Source organism: Drosophila bipectinata, chromosome 2R (assembly GCF_030179905.1).
Source record: "Drosophila bipectinata strain 14024-0381.07 chromosome 2R, DbipHiC1v2, whole genome shotgun sequence".
NCBI lineage: Eukaryota > Metazoa > Arthropoda > Insecta > Diptera > Drosophilidae > Drosophila > Drosophila bipectinata.
Window position 1 is genome coordinate 6,227,391 of NC_091737.1, and position 25,209 is coordinate 6,252,599.

At 39.3% G+C, this 25,209-nt stretch overlaps 1 protein-coding gene and 14 non-coding genes across 16 annotated transcripts in view; 9 read left to right on the plus strand and 6 right to left on the minus strand.

The window, feature by feature from the left end:
* Nucleotides 1-7,785, minus strand: part of EcR (Ecdysone receptor) — a 62,899-nt gene extending 55,114 nt beyond the window's left edge. Inside the window, exons 1-4 of one of the 2 annotated variants that reach the window (XM_070278983.1) lie at nt 7,409-7,785; nt 6,306-6,435; nt 3,394-4,032; nt 3,174-3,328 (exon numbers count right to left, since the gene is read on the minus strand). In XM_070278983.1, coding sequence (XP_070135084.1) covers nt 3,174-3,328; nt 3,394-3,905 — 667 coding nt within the window. In that variant the 5' untranslated portion in view covers nt 3,906-4,032; nt 6,306-6,435; nt 7,409-7,785. Of the gene's footprint in view, nt 1-3,173; nt 3,329-3,393; nt 4,033-6,305; nt 6,436-7,408 lie in introns of those variants that run through there. The other variant, XM_070278984.1, reaches the window with a different exon arrangement.
* On the minus strand, nt 4,301-4,374 carry TRNAN-GUU (transfer RNA asparagine (anticodon GUU)). Its single transcript has one exon. It is a non-coding gene; the product is annotated as a tRNA-Asn (tRNA).
* TRNAN-GUU (transfer RNA asparagine (anticodon GUU)) lies at nt 4,596-4,669 on the plus strand. Its single transcript has one exon. It is a non-coding gene; the product is annotated as a tRNA-Asn (tRNA).
* On the minus strand, nt 4,841-4,914 carry TRNAN-GUU (transfer RNA asparagine (anticodon GUU)). Its single transcript has one exon. It is a non-coding gene; the product is annotated as a tRNA-Asn (tRNA).
* Nucleotides 7,786-11,835: 4,050 nt separating the features above from the next.
* On the plus strand, nt 11,836-11,909 carry TRNAN-GUU (transfer RNA asparagine (anticodon GUU)). Its single transcript has one exon. It is a non-coding gene; the product is annotated as a tRNA-Asn (tRNA).
* A 135-nt stretch (nt 11,910-12,044) lies between these two features.
* On the plus strand, nt 12,045-12,118 carry TRNAN-GUU (transfer RNA asparagine (anticodon GUU)). Its single transcript has one exon. It is a non-coding gene; the product is annotated as a tRNA-Asn (tRNA).
* A 1,669-nt stretch (nt 12,119-13,787) lies between these two features.
* On the plus strand, nt 13,788-13,860 carry TRNAK-CUU (transfer RNA lysine (anticodon CUU)). The gene has a single exon. It is a non-coding gene; the product is annotated as a tRNA-Lys (tRNA).
* A 210-nt stretch (nt 13,861-14,070) lies between these two features.
* Nucleotides 14,071-14,144, minus strand: TRNAI-AAU (transfer RNA isoleucine (anticodon AAU)). Its single transcript has one exon. It is a non-coding gene; the product is annotated as a tRNA-Ile (tRNA).
* Nucleotides 14,145-18,665: 4,521 nt separating this feature from the next.
* On the plus strand, nt 18,666-18,738 carry TRNAR-ACG (transfer RNA arginine (anticodon ACG)). Its single transcript has one exon. It is a non-coding gene; the product is annotated as a tRNA-Arg (tRNA).
* A 308-nt stretch (nt 18,739-19,046) lies between these two features.
* TRNAR-ACG (transfer RNA arginine (anticodon ACG)) lies at nt 19,047-19,119 on the plus strand. The gene has a single exon. It is a non-coding gene; the product is annotated as a tRNA-Arg (tRNA).
* Nucleotides 19,120-19,279: 160 nt separating this feature from the next.
* TRNAR-ACG (transfer RNA arginine (anticodon ACG)) lies at nt 19,280-19,352 on the plus strand. The gene has a single exon. It is a non-coding gene; the product is annotated as a tRNA-Arg (tRNA).
* Nucleotides 19,353-19,712: 360 nt separating this feature from the next.
* TRNAR-ACG (transfer RNA arginine (anticodon ACG)) lies at nt 19,713-19,785 on the minus strand. The gene has a single exon. It is a non-coding gene; the product is annotated as a tRNA-Arg (tRNA).
* Nucleotides 19,786-19,919: 134 nt separating this feature from the next.
* TRNAK-CUU (transfer RNA lysine (anticodon CUU)) lies at nt 19,920-19,992 on the plus strand. The gene has a single exon. It is a non-coding gene; the product is annotated as a tRNA-Lys (tRNA).
* A 130-nt stretch (nt 19,993-20,122) lies between these two features.
* Nucleotides 20,123-20,195, minus strand: TRNAR-ACG (transfer RNA arginine (anticodon ACG)). Its single transcript has one exon. It is a non-coding gene; the product is annotated as a tRNA-Arg (tRNA).
* Nucleotides 20,196-23,868: 3,673 nt separating this feature from the next.
* TRNAK-CUU (transfer RNA lysine (anticodon CUU)) lies at nt 23,869-23,941 on the plus strand. The gene has a single exon. It is a non-coding gene; the product is annotated as a tRNA-Lys (tRNA).
* The last annotated feature ends 1,268 nt before the right edge of the window (nt 23,942-25,209 follow it).

Below are 25,209 nucleotides of genomic sequence, written 5' to 3' on the forward strand. Positions count from 1 at the left end.
CTAAGGCAAAAGTTCTGCTTTTTTCTCCTTTATTTTTGGAACAAAGGCAGACAAGTGTACCTGCTGGTTGCAAAAAAAAAAGCAGCTGTCCTTAAGCTCCGACGCAGAAGCGAAGACCTTGAACAAAAGACGAGAAGGACGAGACAAACAAGAACCGCAGCGACAAATTCGAGAGGACGGAAGATCGCATTTTGGTCAAGCCCAGAGTTCTAAGACATAATCAGGAAATGCAAGCGAGAGGAGGCGAGGCGGCGAAACCAGTTCTCCGGCCAGAGATTCGGCCGAATCGCTTCTTGGACAGAGTCCAGACACAAAGCCAGACTGGCAACGGTTATCATGTTTCGGGCACATGATTGAAAAACCTTTGTTGGAAGCCTTGAAGAGCGCTCCCCTGGCTGCTCCTCGCCCCCTTTCTTTCCTTTCTGCCGTTGCGTGTCCTGCGCAGATTAAGCCGAGTATAAGCTTGGGCCCGGCCGTCTAGACATCGGCGAACCTAATTGCATACATTGTTCAATCGATGCGATCGATTCGATTTGGCTGGGCTAAGGTTTCTCTGGAAAGTGCCTGGAGCCAGCACCTTTATGCTAATTTATGGGTTAGAGGCACTCTAGTTTCCCGAAACTTAAGAAGGTTCTGCGACGTGAACTTGAGAGGGATGTGTGACGGTTACCTTTCTCGATTTTGACGGGCATTCCTTAAAGTGAATCACAATTGGAGTAAGTGGGCAGGGTAAGGAATCTACGGATGCATCGGGCAAACCATTCGAAAGTGTCCTTGGCCATGTCAGTAGCGCATTAACTTACCAGAAATCGGTAGCATGGGAGTCACCAAGCAAATGGCCAAGAAAACATTGCAAAATAGTTTAGAAATCCCCAGTCGGCGTGGAAAAAAAGAATTTTGTAAGGCTGCCTTTGAGAGTTTCTTCTCGAATTGCGCATACGCCCCATTGCACGCTCCCCCGAAGAGAGCCAACCCAATTGTCGGTGAAATGGCAACGCATAAAAAACAACAACGGCGGCTAACTCACCACACAGACTCAGCTGGGGGAGAGACTCCACCGAAGGATTCTGTCTGGCTGGCCCGGCCTTCCAGCCACATCAGCCTTGGCATGATTTCATTACGCACGCTCCCTCCCAGCCTCCCCACCCCCACCCCACGAACACTGCTCGATTTTTGGGTCGCCGCAGCCCGCGCCCCGCCAGACACCTCCCCAAGCGAGCGAGTGAAAGCCAAACAGGTTGGGTCGCACGCACAATCCGGGAAAGGGCAGCAGGAGGGGTGGCACAGGATCGATTATTTTCGGGCCGACTGCGGCCATTTATTTTAGGAGTCATAAAAGCAACCCAAGCAACCAAGGACCGGCAGGAAAGGAAACCCCCAGGACCCTAAACGAGATCTGAAGCCGTGCCCAGGGCGTTGGCTTGTGCGTGTGTCTGGCGGGTTGGGCGGCTTGCGGGTTTGCCAGATTGTGAGTTTGCGGGTGGTGGGCGGTGGGTGATGGTGCTGCCTCAGAGTTTGTTGCCTCTCCTGTGTCTCCGCCTCCGCCTCCCCCTCCTACCCCCACTACATGGACAGCCCAAGTTTTTACGATGCCAAGAGTATTTAGAGTCGAAAAACGACGCCGACATCGCATTTGTGTGTTTGTGCCGTCTCGTCTGGTGACCTTGAACTTTCAACTTTATTGCCATTGTCAGTCAGACGCCTACCGTAGCCCCGCCCACCAACGCCGCATTTATGTGCCTCTTTCCCTGCCTGCCCTGTCTGTCTGTCCGCTTCCCTCGTCCGACATTGGCGCGTTTTGGCAATTTCGAGGCTTACACGAGGGGATGGATTGGAATGGGTGGCCCGGGTTCTTGGCCTTTTATTTGCGTTGTCTGCAGCGCCTGCGACCTTGAAGCTGGTCGCGCTTTCACGTGAAAGGTGAAAGGCACGTTCTCGGCTTATTTCCACAATGACTGTCTGCGTGGGAGTATGAACCCAAGTGTTTCATTCCGTCTATGCCGTTCTTAACTGAGATAGCCCTTTTCCGGATTAGAAGCGAGATTTTAAATCAAAGCTTTGCTATATAATCATGCAAATAATTTTACAAGGCTTGAAAGCATTCGATAATTTTATTTTTAAAAGGACTAGCTTAAATCGTAAAAAGCCGAGGAGGCAATGGAAGGTGTGATTCGTTTGTTTGATTCATTCCCGGACGAATATAGTATTTCATAGTATTTACTCGGACGAATATCTCAAATTTTCCAATCTCTCGATCTTCTTCAGACTTCGACTGGCTCCAAAACTCATGTAGGGGTGTAGTCGTGGTAGGTGCCTGCCGTAGAGAAGCTGCACTTTGTGACCAGGATGCGCATGAATCTCCCGAATAACCTGATGGACTTTGGAAAAAAATTCTTTTTGTCGCTTTTTTCTGTTCTAAAATATAAAAATTTTCCGCCATAAAATTTTATGGAACATTTTAACGTTTTTTTCTCTCAACTAAAATTACTTTGTTTGTCCACAGATGGCGTGCCTAATTTCTTCAAAATTAAACACCATAAATTTAACACCACACACGCCATCTGTCGAAAACACCATAACCAATAACAATACGCAATACAATACTTTTAGCGCCACCTAGTCATGCATTTAAAAAATGCATGTAAACTTTTTTGGGCAGATGGCGTTAAACATAATTTGAAACTTCCAAGTTTCCAACTTTAGCGCCATCTGTCGAAAATTAACAGAGACCGTAATGGTAATAGTCCGAATGTTAGCTAGCCCCCGTAGAAGCGCCATCTGCTAGCTTCTTTTAAAAAGGAAGCATACGACATTTTCTAAACTCGAATAGATGGCGTCGTAAAAATGGATTTTCACATACTCCTTACATTGCGCGCCATCTTTCGGACAAACTGTACAGAAATTTCAAGGAAAAAAATATGTCATACAATTTTACGAAGATTTCTGTTAAACATTAAACAGAAGAAAATTTTTAAATTTAAGACGTCGAGCGCGAAAATTGACGAAATATGCTATCAAAATAGTTTAATAATAACATAGTTTATTATCTATCAATTGACAATGATGAGTAAGAATGGAGTAGGAATCCATGATGGAGAAATTCAATTGTGACTCGGAAATATTCGAATTTATGTTGGCTCTTGAATCTTGGGATATATCATGGCTAAGCTTACCTGTTTTGCAATTTGGACTGTAGGCGTCGTAGCTTCCTGCTGATGTGGGCGAGGCGTAACCGTTAGACATGTAACTGTGGTTCTGTGAACCCGGGGAGAGCGGCGGCGCCGAGCTCGGAACGCTACTCGGACTGGCGGACATCCAGTCGTCGGAGCTGCAAAGAATGACGAAAATATGAATCAGAAAATATAAGAAATTACTGAGATTAAAAATGCTTACACTTCCAGGCGGGCCCGCTTGTTGGGAACCAGGACCAAGTGCCCGTTGGCTGCTCCCGACGCAGCTGCAGCCGCCGACGTTGATGCTGCTGGCTTGCTGGAAGTTGCTGTTATGGAGGCGGCAGTGCTGGCATTGGCGGGCGCTCCAGTGGAGGCGGTTGCTAGGGATACAACGTCTGCCATGGGTTCGATTTTAATTGTCGTGGGATTTGGCTTCTGTTTATCCTCGATTACCGTTGCTGTTGTTGCGCCTGTTGCGCCGCCATTCGCCACAAGCAAGGTCAGGGCGGCATGGTTGTGGGTGGCGGACGATGTGGGTGCAGAAAGGGGGCAGAGAGCAGGACCACCGGTGGCGGATGGCGCGGGGGAGGATGCAGCAGCCACCGAAAGTTGTTGTTGCAGCAAGACGTGGCTGGGAATCGATCGTCTTATCTTTGTTTGACTCTGCCCGCTGGTTGCAGCTGCGTTCTGTGGTTGCTGCTCCTGCTGCTGAATTGCATTCAGACGGTACATTGTGAGAGATTCATGAGATTCTTTTTATGACCTGTTGATTGTTTTATTGAAAGGATTTGCAAGCATGGCCACGCCTTCATGATGTCCATTTGCAGTAATCTTCACATAATTCTCTACTGTCCAAAATCTGCAAAGAAAATGTCATAAGTCGTTATTATCTATTTTATTTTACAGATTTTACGTGAAAATTGTTTGTATTGTTCCTCATGAAGCGAAAATAAAAAAATTACAAGTTAACTCGTCTCATTTTGGAACATACATGTACACTTTCAAGAAAAATCCAATTGAACTTCGTTGGAGGGAATTATTGATAAAAGGAAGAAAAAAATCACAAACTATTAAAGAAAAAAGGATACAAATTTTTCCCAACAAATCTTGCAGCAAAAATGTGTTGCCGCCCCCGGGTGGACTCGAACCACCAACCTTTCGGTTAACAGCCGAACGCGCTAACCGATTGCGCCACGGAGGCACATGCAGCGAGCTTGCCAAAATCTCCATGCATGCTAAGTCAGTTTATAAAGCCCAAAAGCTTCTCCATGCACCTTTTCTTTTTGGTTTTAAAAGTTTTTAATGTTTTTTTTTTCTTTGTATTTATTAAATGTTACAATTGCACAAACAAATATTTGTAAATCTGTCATTTCAGTAACATAGAACATTTGAACTAATGTATAATTTCCGGGGGATTACAAGGCCTCCGTGGCGCAATCGGTTAGCGCGTTCGGCTGTTAACCGAAAGGTTGGTGGTTCGAGTCCACCCGGGGGCGGCTTTTATTTTAAACATTTTAGGAATTTTTTTCGCAATTCGCAATGTATTTTAAATCTAAATTTCACATTTCAAACTTTGTATGTAACATAAATATATAAAAAAAAAAAAAAGTTTGTAACAAATAAATGAATATTACAACAAATGAAATAAAACTGCAAAAAGTTGTTTCCGCCCCCGGGTGGACTCGAACCACCAACCTTTCGGTTAACAGCCGAACGCGCTAACCGATTGCGCCACGGAGGCACATAATATACCCTAAACAAACTGCACATATCAATATACGACAATCAAATTACAAGGAGAATCCAGAAACTTTGAAGAAAATTTATAGATTGTTGAAAATTGTTCGTTAAGGCGTCCTTAAGGACGGGTGGGTTCGATTTTAATTGTCGTGGGATTTGGCTTCTGTTTATCCTCGACAATTCTTATAATCCTTTATCCGTTTTTTCGGCTTTCTGTTTATTAATCATACTACTCAACTGAATTAATACTTTTTCGAGTACCTTTAGTGTTCGGTTTTATCAATTTTCTTGAAGGAAACTGAATTGCATGACTAGATGTCAATTACCTGAAGCCAAACGGGGTCAATGCAGTAGTTTAATGCACTTTCAGGTCGTGTGGCATGCAACCGTCAAACGTAAATAAAGCAGAGCTTGCCACCCCGTCCCTTTCGAAGCGATGCCCTTGCTCACACACAGAATTCAATTCTCAAGTGTGCCACCCGCAAGCGATGCACCCTAAACACATCCCCACCCCACTCTCACCAGAACAGGCAAGTCACTTACGGGAGCGCAGCCAAGCGGGGCGCCGACAAAATGGCGTAAGCATATTGACCCAGAATCCTTGATAAGGTCGTTTCATGTTGGCCCGAGCCGCCCACCAAACGACCGACCGAATCCGAGTGCTGTGACCCAATTTCGATAAATTATTATATAACACACCCGATGTATGCCTACCGCCCTAGACCGACCATCAACTTTTAATTAACCCAGCAGTCGAATAGATAGAATACTCAATCAATGGGCGAAGCTTTTCGCAAAATTCTTATACTTTCACCGAATGGCGAATACAAATTTGTCACTTGGTTCGATTGAAATCTATTTCTGGTACTAAAAAAATATATAAACAACAGTCTACTTTCTAAGAGTTTATTAGCCTTTCGGCTCGCTTCAATTCGCGTTTGGCATGTTGCACTTGCACTAATTTTGTGGACCGACGTTCCTATGTTGGCACTCGTCTGTCCGGACGGACACAATTGAACGACCGATGATAAGGGGGGAACTAGATGGACAGACACTCTGAAAATGATGCATTTCCGCTGTAGATACATATGTGTATAAAAAGATCATTTCTTTTCGTTTGGGTAGTGTGTTTTTTTAAAAAACGGGGAAACTCGATGTGGCGACGGCAACTCATCTGCATTTCCAATAGCTGACGTCGCCGACCGCAGAGCAGCTGCAATTCATGCGCATACTAATTAGCAGAACCAAATCAATTTTTCAATTATCAAGTTGGGTTGCGAGCCCGCAGTTTGGCAATAGAGTTCGGGAAACTAAATCTTTTACAATTCAAAAAATAATTCCAATTCGAAAGCCGAAATAAATTTATTCAATTCCCAATAAGCTTGCACTTACCAGTAGTTTTTAATTGATTTAATCCAAAAATATTACACTTTAGTGTAAGTTTAGTTTCACTACAATTTTTATTGTATTCACTCGTTATATTGCTTTATAATTTTTGGTTTTTTTTACTATGTGCCAAAATCTGTAATTGACAAAATAGTGTTTTTGAATAAAATATTTATTAATTTCAATATTTTTCTTTTTGTTGTTTTGATAAGTATTGCTTCTTTATTTTATTAAATTATTTAATTCTTCATTTTTATAAAGACCCATTTTGCCGAACTTTTTGCACATTATAATACTCGAAACAAGACAATGAACCCGTGGCAATTAAAATTCGTCATTAAACAACTTCATAATTTAAAGAAACTTGGAGTATTTTATTTTTAATTTTCAGATTGAAATTAACATTTTTTGAATTTCAATATTGCAATAATTTGTATTTAAATGGTACGTATGTATATATTTTCAATTAAGAATTCTTCTGCTGAGTTTTCAACGTGCTGAATGAGATTTATCAAACGGGATTTTTAATATTTTTTCACGGTACAACATTCTAGTTTTTATTAAAATATTTTATTCCTTAAGAAAAAAAACGAACCCTAATGTGGATAAAAAATATCCATTAGACCACTGTTCAGATGCATATTCTGTACGATAAGAGAGCCGACAAATTGGAGAGTATACTGCTCTCCCTTCTGAACCCCACGACACGTGCATTTCCCGTTGCATTTTCTGCTGTCGCAATAAACTGAAATGCAAATCAAATAATACCTAGCTCAGCAAAAAGGTTGAATGAAACTATTATTGGGACACCGCACTGTGGAAATTATTAACTTTAAGCATTGTTTTTCATCTGGTTTATCAAAACGTTGCACAGAGAGCAACCAGCAATCGCGTTTTTCCTTCTCCGGTTCGTTCGCTCTCTCAGTTGTTCTCTTGCGGAGCGAGTAAACAAGCGCCCAACTGCATGGAATGTTGTCAATGGGCGGGGGAGGGCTTTGGGGGGACGTGTCACTCGCCAACGGCAGCAACAACAACAAAGTATCTAGCTCGGCCCAGTTTTTATTGCTTAAATAACTTTTAATTTTTAAATAAAAACCTTTTCTACACACTTCACGCACAACCAACAAGGTTTTCCACTTCTTTGGTTTGTTTTCTTCCGCTGGCCACAAGCAATGGGAATTTGTTTCTTAACATGAACCACAAGCATACCACGAAGAGGCCTTTTTTCGAGCCGACTGTTGATGCACTCTGTGAGTTTACGAGTGTTCTTCGAGGGCCCAGTATTTACGGCCCAGTTTCCGAGCCTAATTCCATTTTTTCTTTATTTTAACACGCGCGATGTAAATTGTGTTACCCGAGAGACCGCGACGCTTACAACACTGGCCAAACGCAACATTGTCTAGGCAACATCTGTTTCTTTGGGAGGTGCTAATTTATCCGTGCGGTCAGATTTTTCTTATCCGTTAACCCGGTTGGTACATGGGGCTACCGGTTCGCTCTGCGGACGTCGGCAGCGAACTAACTAAGAGAGAGAGCGAGCGCTTACAAACTCTGAAACTCAAACGTCAACGTACCTACCAGTGTTGTGTTGCCCGTCAGCTCGTTACAAAAAAGGCTAGATTGATTTTATAATAGAAAGAGGATAGAAAAGGACAAAAGTTAATTAAAAAGGGACAAAAAACCAGACCGAATATTTTTTCCATACATTTTATGTAATATCACTCTTTATTGGTTGCCAACTCGTTTAGTACATCGTCCATGTCATCTTTGCAAGAATGATGAGTGATATAAAAGAGTGATATTACATAAAATATATGGAAAAAATATTTTGTTAAGGTAGTCCACTCGGTAGAATTATAGTTCCTTAATATGACAAAACCTGCCAGTTGTATTCAAGTGCATCCTCCGTCAACTCGTTTATCTCTTCTGCTAAGCTGTCATCAAAATCAAATTGGAGATTGCAATCTTTAGGCTCGTTCTCTTCGTTTTCAATATTTTGGACGGTCTGAGAAAAGTCTAGATGGAACCACTTAGCAGAATCATCTTGCTTGCCATTCAACCATTCTGTATTCTTAGCTAAATTACCATTAAAGGTTATTAATAACTGATAAAAATTTAAAAAAAAAATAAAATAAATAACTGCATAAGTTCAGGAATTTTAGCTCAGGAATTTCATATTCATGGCAACATACGCCTTTCCGGCGTAGCGCAATTTGGTTTTTACCAAATAAGCTTGGCTAAAATCACGCTCAACTTCTGGATTTGACCAGGGCAGCGACAGCAGTTGTAGAGAAAATGTTGCCAATTCCATAAATGGGTTATTGCCAGCCGAGCCCTTATAATTTCTCACTGCCCAAAACGCATTTCCAGTATGCCTTTTCCTTGTCTTTTTGATCACGACACATCCACTGCACCAGATCCGGCTGATTTAGCCATGAATCACGGAACTTTTGGTTGTAAACTTCTTTTGGCATCTGTTCCGCAAAAATTTCAAAAGAAACTCCCGCAATAATAATTTTTACAAATTTCTTGCTCTAATTGTATGATACAATTATGCAAGGTAGTCCATTCGACTGTCAAAGTCGTTCGGGTTTTGGTCCCCTAATTTCAGTGCCTGATTGTCAGTAAAACCTGATAGGACTGTATATCGATATATACGATTTACGATTATAACAGGGTTGCATTAATTTATTTGGATTACTTTTCAGCACTTTACACAAAAATAAAAAGCGGACAAAAAGGCCAGGCCAAAATAAAAAAAAAAAGGACAGATAAACGGCTAGGGGGGGTTTTAAATTTTTTCCGGCTGACGAAGTTAAAAACTGCGGAACAAGATCTGTCCGGAAAAAGGATAAAACGGCAACACTGGTATCTCGTGAGAGTGGCGCAAGCGCCCTGCGTCGACTCGGCTTGACATGCTGCTTTCTGGCTTTTCGTTTCTGTTTTTTGATTTGATTTTTTGCTTTTTGCTCGACTTTCGCGACAGCTCCAACACAAGAACAACAACTGTGCAGTTAAAGCAGTCAGCGGTTGAAGCACAGTGGGCCCGCAAAACATCATGGTATTCAATGACATCCAATATAATGTACATACATATGCTTGTTATGAAAAATATTGCCAATAAAATTTTCGATAATTTTTTTAATAAAATGAGACTAAGGGACAAAAGTAATTTTAGATTAAAAAAACATTTTCATTCCACCTTAAATTTAAAAAACTCTAGTTCTCTTGTTTATGGCTGATGCCATGTAGGGTAATAATAGGTAATGCAACATATGCAAAAGATAACACAGAATTAGGGTCAAAGTATTAAAAAAGCCAGGAAGCTTTAAAATGTAGTATTTATTTTCCATAAAATGCAGAAGTCATCTTTTTATTTTATTTTCCATTTTACTATTCTGGAATTTCGAGTTTGACTTCAGAGTGCGCGTACTTGGTCACACAAACTTGTTGTTGCTCTTGGCCAGTGTGCGGAACTTTTGAGACTACGAAAACTGGTTTTCGTGCTGGGCTTATTTGTGGACTTGAGTTGTTGCTTTTTGGTTTCTTCTTCACCGTGGCGTAGAGTCTACTTGCCGTTGCTGTTTTTGCGCTTGTGACTTTGTAACACACTTTTTGTGCTGATTTCGCTGAGACTTTTGATTTTAATGTTTTGTTTTCAAGGGAATCTTCACTCTTCGTAGGTATGTCTGTATATATGTACATACATATTTATGTACATTACCTGATGTCTTTCTATATTTTGAATAGACGGAATAGGGACAATTAAAAAAACTAGAACTAGAGGCTTTTTTTTTAATTTTACGTGTCTGACTGGATAATTATTAATCGTGTCTGACTGGATGAACTTCAGAAACGTAAGCGAGTACTGTTGTACTGTCGCTTTCCTAAGCTAATTTGCTGTAATCGTGTATTGAACCTATTACCCAGGAAATCCAATAAAGCGCACTCGGCCCTGGGGCCCAGGGCAAGGGAGAATGCGCCGCCTTCGTTCGTCTTGCCCCCTAGCAGCTGCATAAAAAGACGACTAGCCCGCAATAGGGGGCGCAACTCACGCCCCATCTGAGTGACACGCGAGCTGCAAGCATGTGAACAGCAACAACACAAAATGCTGGCGCAGCAATGACGAAAATGCTAGGGCAACAACTACGAACCAACGACGGCAGCAGGTTGAATGACATAAAGCATCAACTGACCTTCAACTCTGGGACTGAACCTTAGAAAAAATGAATAATTTTACACTCGCGGCGGACGCACACGTACGTGTACCTACACACACATAAACAGCCGACCGTATGCAAATACGAGTGGGAGAGCGGCGCATGCAACTTTACAGGTTTATAGTTTGGACGACGTGGGAATGGGAGGCAAATAGAGCAGGGAAAACGAATTCGCTATGAGCACTGAGCCATGGCGAAAACTACTGTTGCAACGAGGCACCCGCTCTCCCAGACATACACTCTTCGCCTGCCCACCTCCCATCCTCCCATCACCTGGCTATTTCGGAGGACGGTTCGTTCTAGAGTTCTAGAATAAGCGCCATATGAACCACTATTAACCATTAACAGATCAAACATAGTCTTTCGAATAGTTGGCGGACATGCTATACGTATAGACTCTATAGTATAGAGTTTCATCAACTTAATATCAGACCTCAGTAGGAGATTGATTATGATTTGGTTATTTAAACGGAGATAGTCAAAATCTATAAATTACAAAATCTATAATTTCTTAAACTAAAAATACCCCTTTTTTTGATGATCTATTATGGATAGGGCTCCGGAAGAGAGATTCAGATGTGCCAGTTCATAGTTTCAAGTCTCCGAGTACCCAGCGATGACGTAAATTGGCCGATGCCAATTTTTACTCTTGCTCTTGCACTTGGTTGCGGCTGCAGGAAGTCTCCGTGACTCTCCTGCGCGATTCAGTGTCGGAGAGTGCATTGCCAAATAGAAAAAAAAACTAAAATAGCGGTGTGTGAGAGAAGAGCGGCCTATTTATCGTTGCACATTGCGTTTATTTTAGGCAGCGGTGGCAGCCATCCCCATTCACTCTCGTTTCTTAGCCGGCGACGACGCCATACTTTTAGTTATATTTTTTTGTTAGGACCTTTTGTTTTGTTTTGGGCGTTGTACAATCTAGTGGATGGCGGGTTTTCTTTGCTTTGCTACCTTTAAAAAAGGTACTAGGATGGCATTGTTTCAATATTTACTCCTTATTTATTTTGCAAGCATTAATGTGCATATTTTATTTACTTACAATATTTTATTTATTTGTAATCTTTTATGACTATGATGTTTATAGGCATTTTAAAACTAATTTATCTTTAAGTTAGCTTTTTCATTAACAAGCTGAGGATGGAATCCATAACAATAAAAATAACGTTATTAAACAAAAACAACTGTCTCGAGATTCGCCTTTCGATGGTGTTTAAGCATCACATATTGATGAGCATCAAAGGTAAAGAAAGAGGTCCCTATGAAGGTTTTATGCCAACATTCCCTAGGATGAACTGAAAAATTTTGTGATTTAAGTAGCCTCCGTGGCGCAATCGGTTAGCGCGTTCGGCTGTTAACCGAAAGGTTGGTGGTTCGAGTCCACCCGGGGGCGGAAACAGTATTTTTGGATCTGTTAAAATATTTTATATCTAAGGAGTAGAAAATTATAATATATATTTTATAATTTTCAGGATTTTAGGCATTGATTGAACGAATTGCAAGCATCATTTTGCAAGGTCATGCAGGTGCCTCCGTGGCGCAATCGGTTAGCGCGTTCGGCTGTTAACCGAAAGGTTGGTGGTTCGAGTCCACCCGGGGGCGGATTCTTTTTTTCACAATCCAGCCGAATGATATTATCAAAAACGATAAAAATTAAAATTTAATTCTATTTGTAACATTACTTTTCCTAAACAAGAAAGGAAAGCAACTTCAAGCAGAGCCGAAGTTTATATACCCTTGCAGCTAAAACCGGATATATATCGCAAACATCGAATATAGTTGGCCGATCCTTATGAGAATATCATAATATAACCCAATTTATTATAATACAAAATCTAAAAAAAAGCTTCTATCTTCAAAAATATCAAAGTTGGTATTTCTACCAAAAACTATTTCCGATCGTTCAGTTATATGGCAGCTATAAGATATAGTCGACCAATCGTTATGAATTTTGGTAGGTCGGGTTAACTAACCAAAAATAGCATGTCATGTAAAATTTAATAGAATTTTAGCATGTCGTATTACTTTGCCAAAAATAGCTCTCATGTAAAATTTGAAAACTCTCTAACTCTAAAAACACCGAAGTTATACTTTTCCCGAACAATCAGTTATATGGCAGCTATAGTCGGCCGATCCCTGTCGTTCCGACTTATATACTGCGTGCAAAGGAAAGAAAGTGTGCAAAGTTTCAAGTCGATAGCTTTAAAACTGAGAGACTAGTTTGCATAGAAACAGACAGACGGACAGACATGTTTATATCAACTCAGGAGGTGATCCTGATCAAGAATATATATACTTTATAGGGTTGGAGATGTCTCCTTCACTGCGTTGCACACTTTTGACCAAAATTAGAATACCCTCTGCAAGGGTAGAAAAATTCGGTCAATAACAGCTTCTAGTTTAAACTTTAATTTTTCGACATATGATACCATTAGCGGAAATTTATCGCTATACATTTAATACAAATGTATAATTTTTAACAATTATTTTGAAATATCCATTTTGATATTGTATTTAATGGAAAATTTACTTCATTGGGGAGCCATACAATCATTGAGGATTATAATAAAATTCTAAACAATAATGTGAATCATCAAAGAATTATAACCTTAGTTTTTATGATTAAAAAAATCAAAAATGTGTTTTATTTATAGGCAGTTTTTGTGTTTGCAACTTGAAAATAGTCAAATAAAATGTATATTTATAAACTGATATCTGATTTATTCTTTTGTTAAAATTCAAAAAAATATCTATAAAAAGTTTTAATTAAAACTTAAATTAAATTAAAACAGGCAGTTTTGGATTGTAGGGTACTGTCTGTCTTACTAATTAACCAAGACTTTGTCTGCCCTCCATTTGCATCCCCAATGTCGCTTCAGCTCTTTTTTTATCGAGAATTTATGTTCTGTTTTCATTAGCACATTTTTTCGTTGCAATGTTTTACCGAACGTCGTGTCGCCACGAGCCAATACATAAAAACATTTCTCTAACGTTTCTTTTCTAGCGTTTTTGGCCTCAAATCCTTTTCGTTAGGTATCTGCATAATTTTATATATCCCTTCCCTCAGACAATAAAATTGGGTGAGCTAGACCAAACAAAAACTGCAGGAAAGAGCGCCGCACCCAATATACAATCAATTTACAACCACAAATGGCAAGAAAGTATTTTTCTTTGGATTTTTTTAAGGCAGCATATGTGGCGAATGGAGAATATTTTCACAGTCCCTATGCGCTGAAATCCATGTAGGTATTTGGACATCTAGCAGCACAACGCCCGGCTAGCTCAGTCGGTAGAGCATGAGACTCTTAATCTCAGGGTCGTGGGTTCGAGCCCCACGTTGGGCGATTTTTTTTTCTTCTTATTAAGTATTTTATATTTTTGTTTTATTAACAAAATTTTAAAACACAAACAAGATGTAAATACCATTTTTATTTCAATTTGCATTGCTTTTTAATAATATAGAACCCGATTTTAGCTTGAATTTTATGAAAGTTCACTAGGAACGCACGAAGTTAGATATAGGAAAAAATGGTCTTCACCAAAAAATTGATCCATGGCCCATGAGGGGATCGAACCCGCGACCTTCGCGTTATTAGCACGACGCTCTAACCAACTGAGCTAATGGGCCTCAAGTGTCCTTATTCCCTTTGTTACCGAACTTGAGAATTGCGGTAGTTTATATTTTAAACTTTAAAAACAAAAATAAACTAAAAAAAACTAGTATTGGCCCATGAGGGGATCGAACCCGCGACCTTCGCGTTATTAGCACGACGCACTATAGGGCCAACGACCACTTTTTGTGGCCATAAGTCATTTTTTAAAAGTTTTTAAAGAAAGGATCTAATGTCGTCATTAACTTAAGATAACATCAAGCTTTAATGATGCATAACAGAAAAGTTAACAGAGATCAACACTGTTATGTTATTAGCTGTCAAAGTTCACTGTTAGTGCCGATAAAAAACACGTGGTAGATTAGCAAAATATTTTCGTTTTTTAAAAGAGTTTTTAGTGGACTAAAAGGATTTAAAACATTTATGTTTGATATGCAGTCGAACCAAAGGGGTTTGTACTAAGTGTTTGTGGGTGTCCATTGTAGGAATTGATCGTGTTGTTTTTGTAGTGTGTGTTTTTGTGTACCCCCTGAATAGGTAAAAGCTAAATTGAAGTACATTTTTCAAATGGAGTAAACAAAAAAATGTAACCTAGTTTCACCTTAATATTTGTACTGTGTTGTAGTGTCTTTCGTCCTCTTTCAAATGAATGTAGTCTTAAGCTGCATATGTTTGAACTTTTTATGGTATTTTGATTTTTAGGTCAGTGCCTGAGCAACGATAAATTGTTCGATAAATGGAAATCAGCTGCTACGAAAAGCTGAAAGAAGTCTGCTATTTTGGATTGCTTTAGGAAAAGTGTAAATGGGCCTATATCTGAAGACCAAGATACAAAATTAGTAGTCCAAAGCGAACAATTTTGCTACCGTTTATCACGAAAGTGGAATAGTTGCAAAAGAAATGTAGCATTGTTTAGAAGAAGGCATGCTGTTTGGCTATCTTCGCAAACTGTTGTGCATATGGAAACAAAGAACCGACGATCCGTGGGTCGACCTTCATTATCATACGCGGTTAGGAGTTACAGAACGATAAGAAGGGCAGCATCAGGTCTTGCTTCTCGCATGGCAGGAAATGTAGGTCTTCTAATTCAATCAGCGAGTGCAGCAGCGCAAAAAGGGGGCAAAGTTGATCTCGCCTTTGTTTTACAGCTATTAGCTAAAAGTCCTAAAAAGGCAACAAATACTCATTGTTCATAAGATGTTCAACAACTGTTCATAAGATCCTTGTTCATTCGAGTGACATAATAGAAAACACAGTAATTCCAGTGGGATGCTTCGGAGAAGAAGGAGCAGAATCAAGGAACAAAATTTACAAGTCTGATCGGCTTCACCATGCAAGAAAAACCAACAGAATAGAACATTTTACGGATGTTTTTCAAAGAGCATTTGACACATCCGATCCACTCATTTCTACCGTTAATGTATCAAGCGTATACGGACTCAGAAGCAATTAAGCCTACTTTTAATAGTTACTGAATTGCTTGATGGCGTAAGTTGTACTTCAGATACGCATTTAGAGGACCTTTCAGATGATCAATTTGAATTTTCTTTTGATATGGAACTGCAAGCCGAAGAACAAATACAATAAAAATAGAAATGAGGTACTTAAACATAATATTTGAATTATTCTACATGAATTTTAAAATCAACTATTTACAGCTCGTCAAGCCTGACATTAATGTAAATGGATATTTTAAGGAGCACTAGTGCCTTTTTATTATTCAATAAATAAATATAGACAAATAAACATATATTTTTATGATTTTTTTACGGAATTTTATGATGAAATATTATAATAGGTATATCTTTAAAAAAAAAAGGTGGTGCCACGCCCATTATCATAAAACATATTCATTTTTTTATTATAAACTCAAATCCGAAAACCAAACCGAAATATCTCGTTTCGTTTTCGAGATATTAATTTCGGCCATAAAAAGTGTTCGTTGGCCCCATAGTGCGACGCTCTAACCAACTGAGCTAATGGGCCTCGATGACCGTTTCCGACAATATATATTAACCCGATCGGGCAATAGGCCCTCGCACTTGGCATACATATCAGATATACTACTTTTTCATCAATCACCTCTGTCAGGAGAAAGAGATCCCTGCCCCAAATGTAATTCGAACCAAGTATGGAGCTGCATGATGGAAATGCATCAATGAAACTTCTCCTCGCCAAGCCCTAGCCCAAACGTAGGAGAGATACTAAATAAAGAAATAAAACAAGAAAGACGGGGAACGTAAAAGAGAGAATGTGTTGAAACCAAATGAAGAGGCACGGGGACCAAGCGACCCAAAGGAACGAACCGACGCAATACGTTTTAAGTGGTGCAGGTTAGGGCAAGTAGCTCCCCCACTTACTAACACAGACGAGGCGCAAAATGGCGTAAGGGGGAGGGGGCGGAGGCCAACTTCAATAGGCAGTCCGCAGAACGAGCGTGGAAACTGGCAAGCGGCGCAAAGAGCTGCAAGAGACGGAATCAAAATGTTGCAGAATTGCAACGCAGCACACTGACGCCAACGACGACTGCGACTGCAGCGCAGGCAGAGACGGAAGCAGGAGGCAAGGGGGCGGACAGACAGGCATTCTGCCCGATGTCAGGGGCATGGAGTTGCAATGAAAATGAAATTGCAAGCGGCCCAAAGACTGGCGGGATATTTATACGAGCCTGCAGTGGTGTGAGTGCTGCTTTATATTTAGTTGCTTATGGCTGGTTCTACTGCATTCTATGTGGCTGTTTTTAGATATGTACCAATGTATCTGCGCGATGCATTTCAGACGGGACTGAGCGTACCCCTAGAACTCTGCCGCAACACCCCTCAATGTTCGCTATTTTCGCTTTCAACGAAAAGCCCTTCTAGAGGCCAAAGGGGAAGTTTCAGTAAGCATTTTTTCGATACTGTTGGCCTTTTCGAGCCGCATTCAATTGCACGGGTTGATGGAGTTCGATTTTTCTAAATTAATACCTCAAATTAATTCCCAAAAGTAAAAGACATTTTCAAGATGTCTTTCGTTGTTTTTTAAATTTTAATCTTAGGTCCGTGTTGCATCCTCAACATGGGATGTCTCTCAACTTAAGTTAAAGACCATTCCTATAATATTCATGTATTATTGTTGAAAGGGTTTAAGCATTAAACTTTTTCTTAAAAAAAAATAATTCAAAAAGTTGAGTATTTAAAAAATGTAATTAACTAAAATAATGGGCCATATGTACATATTCTTCATATTTCTCCCTAATTCCTAAACATTTTCAATATTAACATATTTTTATTGCAAAAGATACTTTTTGTATCTTTACCCTGAGAATAATCTTTGCAAGAAAAACGATAAAGATATCGCTTTTATGCCCACATTTGATACAGACACGATCATGAATGCCGCATGGGAATCTTCTCCAGTAGAAAGTCTACAATGCACTATCCCCTTTTCTTCAATTTCTTACCCGCCTGAGAGTTCCGGCGGATACTTGCACTAGCGTTTCATGGCGGTGGGCTCGGATTCTTCGCCCCAACGCCGGCGGATATAGAAAAGAGCTACATATACACATGTATGTACGTACACATGTACATATGTATTTTCGTTCGCAATAGCGATTCTGTGAGGCCTACAAACACACACAGAGAGGCGCGAGAGAATCGCAACAGTGCACCAACACACACTCGGGCGTATGTAAATCGAGGGAGAAACAGCAGCTAAACAAACAGCAAAAACAAGAACTACACCGACAAGTACGACCACTAAAATAACAACAATAAAAATAAGGCGTCTGCCCCAATCTTCGGGCTTTCGCTTCTACGCTGTTTCGGGGCTCCAGCCGAAGCAGACGATGAAAACAAAAAAGAATGTTGAAAACAGAATAGACAAACGGAGGGGAGAACGCGAGGCTGACGGGGCCGTTTACGTTGTCTTACGGCTTTTTCAGTTGGAACTCACCGATGCTGAACACAAGCACTGTTTACATTTACCACCTTATGATTTCTATTTTACATTGCACTCTGTAACGCGCTCTCAGACGCACAAAACATTCGACTGGAATTTTCGCGAACACTTCTCTGGTACTCGGACCGCAGGTCAGGTGGCTCTTTGAAAGTGGCTGAAACATCCCAGCCCTCAGCTCTTGGCGGTGTCGAAAACAATTTTTTGCACTAACAGATTGGTTTTTTAATTGATATTTCCACCTTGCCACTGCGATTTGGTTTGCGTTTGCCGCGCACGTAGTTCCCGAACCGAACACTCTGAAAGCCCAAGACGGACTGTCGTCGGAGTCGACGTTGCCACCGACGGCTTCTGCTGGCGTCGCTGTTGGCGTTGCGATGCCATCACAGTTGTCGGGGGAGGAGGTAAAGTTTCATGCTTGGAAATGAATTTTGTTTTCAATGCTTGGGGCCATTCCCCAGTGGTTTTATTTTGTGTGGTTGAGAACTTTGTTTGAACATCTGCTTTTACACCACATATTATAATTGGAGTAATAACAAAGAACACTGTTCCGAAAAACTCGAACCGTGACTTGGCGAGCTTTAGCCACACGCTTGGCAACGGGTCCTGTGGCGCAATGGATAACGCGTCTGACTACGGATCAGAAGATTCCAGGTTCGACTCCTGGCAGGATCGACATCTTTTTTTGTCTTTATTTTCCGAATTTATCACCTGCCAATTGAAAAATTTATTATTGTAAATTTAATATGTAACATTTAAAAATAAAACATTGTTTTTTTTTTTTACTTAAAAAGGCAATAAAAATGTTTTGAATATTAATTTTTTAATAAAAATGTCAGTGCATATATTAAAACAAAATCAGAAAAATTAAAAAAAAAAAATGAGCTTGCTTTTGAATTTAATTATATTAAAATGTATTATATTGTATTTCTGTACTTATTAAAACCAGGGAAAACTGCCCATTCAACAGGTGATCGTCATCCGGTCCTGTGGCGCAATGGATAACGCGTCTGACTACGGATCAGAAGATTCCAGGTTCGACTCCTGGCAGGATCGAATTTTTTTTCCCCGTGTTAAATATGAAAAAAAAAATACAAATAAAAAAAAAAACAATTGATTAAAACAAAAAGTTAAACTATTTTAATATCTATGTATATGTGCTAGACCAATTCCATCAGATAGGGAAAACTCTGCTTTAGCCGGGGAATCGACATATGGTCCTGTGGCGCAATGGATAACGCGTCTGACTACGGATCAGAAGATTCCAGGTTCGACTCCTGGCAGGATCGACTAAAATTTTTTTGGCAAAAAATACTTTAGAATATAGAAACGATGAAATTTGTTATTTAAAAACAATAATATATTCATAATAATTTTTTTACTTGATTCTGAATACTTGATTTAATAAATAAATGACAACTACGGAAAGTTGTGTAACAAATTTCCAAATTTATTATTATATGTGGACAGATCACTGTTTCAATAGTTATACTATTGTATCGTATTTTATTTTATCACAAAACCTATTGTCATTGAAAATCAATATGCTCTAGAGTCTAGAATTACTTTTGTTAAACGAAATTAAAGTAAAAAGGTTGTTTTAAATGAGACAACTTTACTAATCTAAACAAAATATCACAAAAAAAATCCGATCCTGCCAGGAGTCGAACCTGGAATCTTCTGATCCGTAGTCAGACGCGTTATCCATTGCGCCACAGGACCACATGTTTGGGCGCTGACTACCAGCTTATGAAATGATTAAGCTTTTAGAACCTAGAAAATTCTGATTCTTCAAAGAAAGCTCATACTTGAATGGTGGTACGGGTTATTACCGTTTTGACGTGAATGGCGCAAGTGCCCGGCTAGCTCAGTCGGTAGAGCATGAGACTCTTAATCTCAGGGTCGTGGGTTCGAGCCCCACGTTGGGCGAAATTCTTTTTGGATCAAATATACACACAATAATATTTTTGGTGGAAAGAAGATTAGAAATATCTTAATATTACCAATTTGTTTTATGTTAGAATAAAACTAAGTAATTTTGAAAAATATAAAAAAAAATCGATCCTGCCAGGAGTCGAACCTGGAATCTTCTGATCCGTAGTCAGACGCGTTATCCATTGCGCCACAGGACCGTGTCTAACCGCGAATGCTGTGACCTTTTTAACCTACCATTACTAGCTGTAAGCTTTTGAGGCCTCAGCATAAAGCAATGAAAATAAAATTGACGTAAAAGTTGCGTAGTAAATCGCTGGTGAGTCTACGAGGTGACGAAAAGTAAAATCTTACTTAAAATAAAAGTATGCGGATGAGAAGGTTAGGCGTCAAGCGGATTAATTTAAAAAATAAAAAAGTCAATATTACTTTTTTTAAAAGAGAATGAAATTAATTTATTGGAATCATTGAAATTTTCAATAAAAAAACGAACAAAAAGGAAAAGCTTGCTTTGTGAGCTTACATTTGCACCCTCTGATATTCTATCTCCTCTAAAGGGTCACTTAAGAGGCCTCTTTTCTCAAAACATAGTTATTGAATCAAATGTGCACTAATTTGGGACTCTTTTTGACAAAATGACATTACTGCCTAAAACCCAAAATTGCCAAGAAATTGGGTCCATCCATATGTATATGAAATGGACTTATCTAGTCCTCGATGAGGCTGATTTATCATTTAAATGAAACTGCATATTTAAAATAATGTTTCATAATAATATTTACAAAAATTACATAACATGGAAACAGTTTACAAAATGGATTAACCTTCACATCACAACAATTATCCTTGGAGAACAATACTACGATGGCCGAGTGGCAACTCGATGTCAGTTGGCAACTTGCAGCAGAACTGATGGGATAAAAAGTTGAGCTTACCAGGGAGATAACAGGATGAGTTGGTGTCGTCCTTTGCAAGGACTTGTCGTGACTGTTGTTGCCACTTGAACTGGTTGCACACTTGCAAATACATTTGTTCCTCAACACACTCCCATTTACGCAGAAGCACTTAATGTGCTTAATGCAATTGTCAACTTGCTCCGAGAGACTTGTGGCACATCCCGGGAAGTGTGGTTGCAAAGGGATGGCCTCGTAATGGGCTGTTGGGGCGGTTCGGACTAATTATGTGCCCATAATGAACCAATTATGTATATTCATTCCTACTATTGCTACTAGACACTTTCGAATTTGTGAATAGAAATTAAAACTTGTACCTTTAAAAATATTAAAAAAGTTGGTATATTTTTGATTTTTATTTTTTATATTTATATTTGAGACGGGTTCTCTTCATGTGTCGTTTCCAAATTGAATCCTCAAATGAGATTTTTTTTTTTATTTGCACTGTATGGGTAATTCTTTAGAAAGGTCAACCACCATTACAAAATTCAAAGTATTTTTTTATTCTTATATTATAATTATTGCTATGTTATTATATTATTTTTAGGAATCTTTTAAACTTAACTAATAAAAACAAACTTCACAGTATATAAACAAATAAATAATATTTACTTTTAATTACTTCAAAAAGAATTTTCATACACATTTTCATGATGTATGAAAATGTGAGAGCTACAGTGATGAAAACTAAGTTCAAATAAACGACTAAATATTTGTAAATGAAACAAATATTAAATATCAATATATTGAAAAATTTTAATTCAGAACATTAAATGCATAGCCTTTTTAAATTGGAGATAAACTTTTAGCTGAAAACCATCACATCTAGGTGAAATCGGTGTTTGGTTTTTGAGAAAGTAGTTTCTTATTTTGTTTTGTGCAAACACTTTAGTTTTTTGTGAATGTTTAGAAAACAGAAAGTTTTCCAAAATCAACCTTTGCACCATTTATAGTGCTTTTGAAGAGCTATAAGATTTACTTTTTGCACAGTCTCAATCAAAGTCCTTTTTGTTTCAACTTAAATGCTTACGAATATCGCGTTCGGCATTAGAGAACCGCCCATATGGATATTTTTCGAAATTATTTGGACCCTTTCGGTTGGGTGATGCACCCCGCAGGAGAAACGGAGCATATGTACAATGCTGCAACTGCACACCACGTACAGCTTGTACGTAAAATATCAAAATTCACGTGCAACACAACGTGAAATAAACTGACATCAAATTTAATGATAAACTGCAGCTAAGCCAATTCACAGTTGACTTGTTCTAAGGGTGCAACTGCAACGGCCATTACTGGGGGCCCTGGCAAATGCGTGGCACGCAACTGGATGACTTTGAAATGACCTTCGTGGCGGATTTGCAAGTTACTCCGCACTCCGGCGTATCGGAAAATCGCGTGCCACGCTTTATTCGACTATTGCGTAACTTTTCCCATCTTGGAAGGAGTGGCTTTCCTGCGATTGAATTGCAGCCAGGACAAGCAGGAGCAGGAATCGAACAGGAAAATCCACTCAGCTGGGTGGATTCACCTGCTGTCCCTGACAGCTGCCAGTTACTGTCCCGGCCATTAGTTTTAATTAACCAGTGGCAGTCGTTAAGCAAATGGCTTCTTTCATATTACGATCGTATCCGAGTACCAAGCTCCATGGCCAAGTCAAATCTCGCCTTCAGTCGGAAATTGCATGCAAATCGACATAAAATTAATAATCTCGCAAATTACTACGTAGTTTCCCTTTGTTGGTAGCTTCCTAATTAGCTGGAAACTTTCCCCTCTAAGCTCTGCGTTTGGAGCATCAGGAATTTGTTAATTAAGCCACTGGCCACCCAGTCGCCCTTCCAAGTCTTTAGCTTGATGAGGACATTTTGATGGGATAAAATCTTGATGAAGCGTTTGGTAGCACAGATTTCCACCGGATTCTATGCAAAGGTCACCACAATGTAAAGGTTAAATAATTTTGAAGGCGATCAATGTCTTTAAAAATTATAATCGGGTTCTAGATATATATTGAAATATTATATATATTGAAACATAAAAAGTGTATAAGTGTAAAAGTGTATGTTTTCAAAAAGTTAAGGCTTTCCAGACAAGAGATTCGCGGTTTTCCGTTAAAATAACTGTGCTTCTTTGTCACTATCCAATATTTTCCGATTAATTTGAATTCAATTTTAGAATACTTGTAATTATTTTGTGTTTTGTTGAGTCTTTAGAAAGTATCTGAAAAGTTCTGAGGTTTATTGGCTTGGCGTATTGTGTTTCCTAAACTTTTTCTATTTCTCCGGCAGTAATGAGGTACAACTTAGCGTGAAAGATTACTCCTAGAAGGGACACGTTGAGGGTCTTAAGATGTATTTCCACGCCGTAAAACAAAGCTAAGCACTTCACGACCAGCGTTTTACGTTGTGACAAAATGTCCAACAACGGAAATCCAAGGGCACACAGACCCCAACTCGGCCCCCCCTAAAAGCATAAATTAAGTTGAAGGAACGGATGCAGGAGCCATGGCATTCATTGTTCCTCAAGGGACCTTTGGTGCATTTATCCTTCGTGACTCTCCATGGCAGGGCCATGGCAGCGCCCTTCGCTCTGTTGCAGCTACCGCAAACCAATTTAATTGCCATTTTTCCCTCCAACCGACCAAAGACAAATAACCAAAGCTAATAGATCAAGTCATCTTGTCAACAAGCTTTACAATTAAATGGCGCACATCCAGTTTCAGATACCAGGAAACGACTCAATTTAGCTCAAACCGAAGCACTATTTTAATGCTATTTAAGGTCAGAAGTAAAACTCCTTTTTATTTTAAAAGTTATTTAAAAATTGGTATATTCAAGAGCCTAGGGATGTGCTTTGAAATTTTCAATGTTGATCGTGTCTGCCTAGAACTTCCAGTCTGTAATTGGACGCTCCTCCCGCAAGTGCCCGGCTAGCTCAGTCGGTAGAGCATGAGACTCTTAATCTCAGGGTCGTGGGTTCGAGCCCCACGTTGGGCGAAATTAATTTTTTATTATTTATTAATTTCTTTATTTATACAAAGAATTAATTCTCTTTCGTTTTGAAATTATTATGATAAATGAAGAATTAAGATAAATTTTAAATAACTTCAAAATGATGAAAAATAAAAATTTACTGAATCCTACAAGTTATGACTATATATTGAATATTAGAACATACAACTATGTTTTTCAAGTTTTTTTTTTTAGGAGAGTATACATATAACAGGAATATAATATATATGTTTTATTTACTTACCAGTGAAGTGGGCAAAAATGTTCTTTTTGATCATTTTTCTTTTAAAGTGGGAAGCATATTCATATATAAACTTTTTAAATATTTATTTAGCCTTTATTGGGGACCTCTTATAGTTATTCGTATACAGTTCTAAGAAAAATTACCTGAGTGACTTTCTGTTTGCATTAACTTAACTGCAAATAAAAGTTATGTATGAGTCCACAAAAATAATGCTCAAAAAATTAAAATGCACCTTAGCTATTTTTGGGAAATAAAAAATGATGATAAGCTGTTTAAAAAAATGTTTTAAAAGTAATGTAGATGTATGTATCAAGTATGTAGATGATGAGATTTTATTCTATCAAATATAACATAAACCAACCTAATTCTAAATTTTTTTTGCAAAAAGTAATGCTATTTAAAAACGTTTCTAAAAGACTCGTGCTTTTTTTCGGGACCTTGCAGTGACAATGAATGACCTTGCTATCAGGGTGGACCTTTTGTGCCATGTTCACATTCTGAATTGCCAAATGCAAATGGGAATAGGAATGGGACGGGACGACTTTCCCTGCACTCATATAACGCATACGCCCCAGCAGCTCTACACTCGCCCCAGTGCAGCAGAAATTTTTGATTCGGCGTCATTTTTCCCCTCGCCAGGATACTTGCATATAAACGGCATCCTGCGATCTGTGTTTGCCCATTTCGTTGGTGTTCAATCCCAGCGGGACTCGTAAACACTTGGCCAATACACGCACACTCGCCGAGCCACCCAAGGAAGTGCGGAATGCGATTGAGTGGGAAAAGTTGGACGAGGGTTTGGCTTGGCAATTGGCAATCCTTGACCCGTCATAACGTCTTCCCATCCCCCTCTACCCTTGGCCTCCCCACTCGATTCCCCCAGCTGACAGCAGAGTTAAATGAGATATGCTTTTTACATTTTTTCGATAAATTCTCTGCTCTTGCCTCGGTCCGACAGTTTTGGGCGAGGGCGTAGGGCTCTGGAATGGGTTCTGGGGTGGTCTCGTTG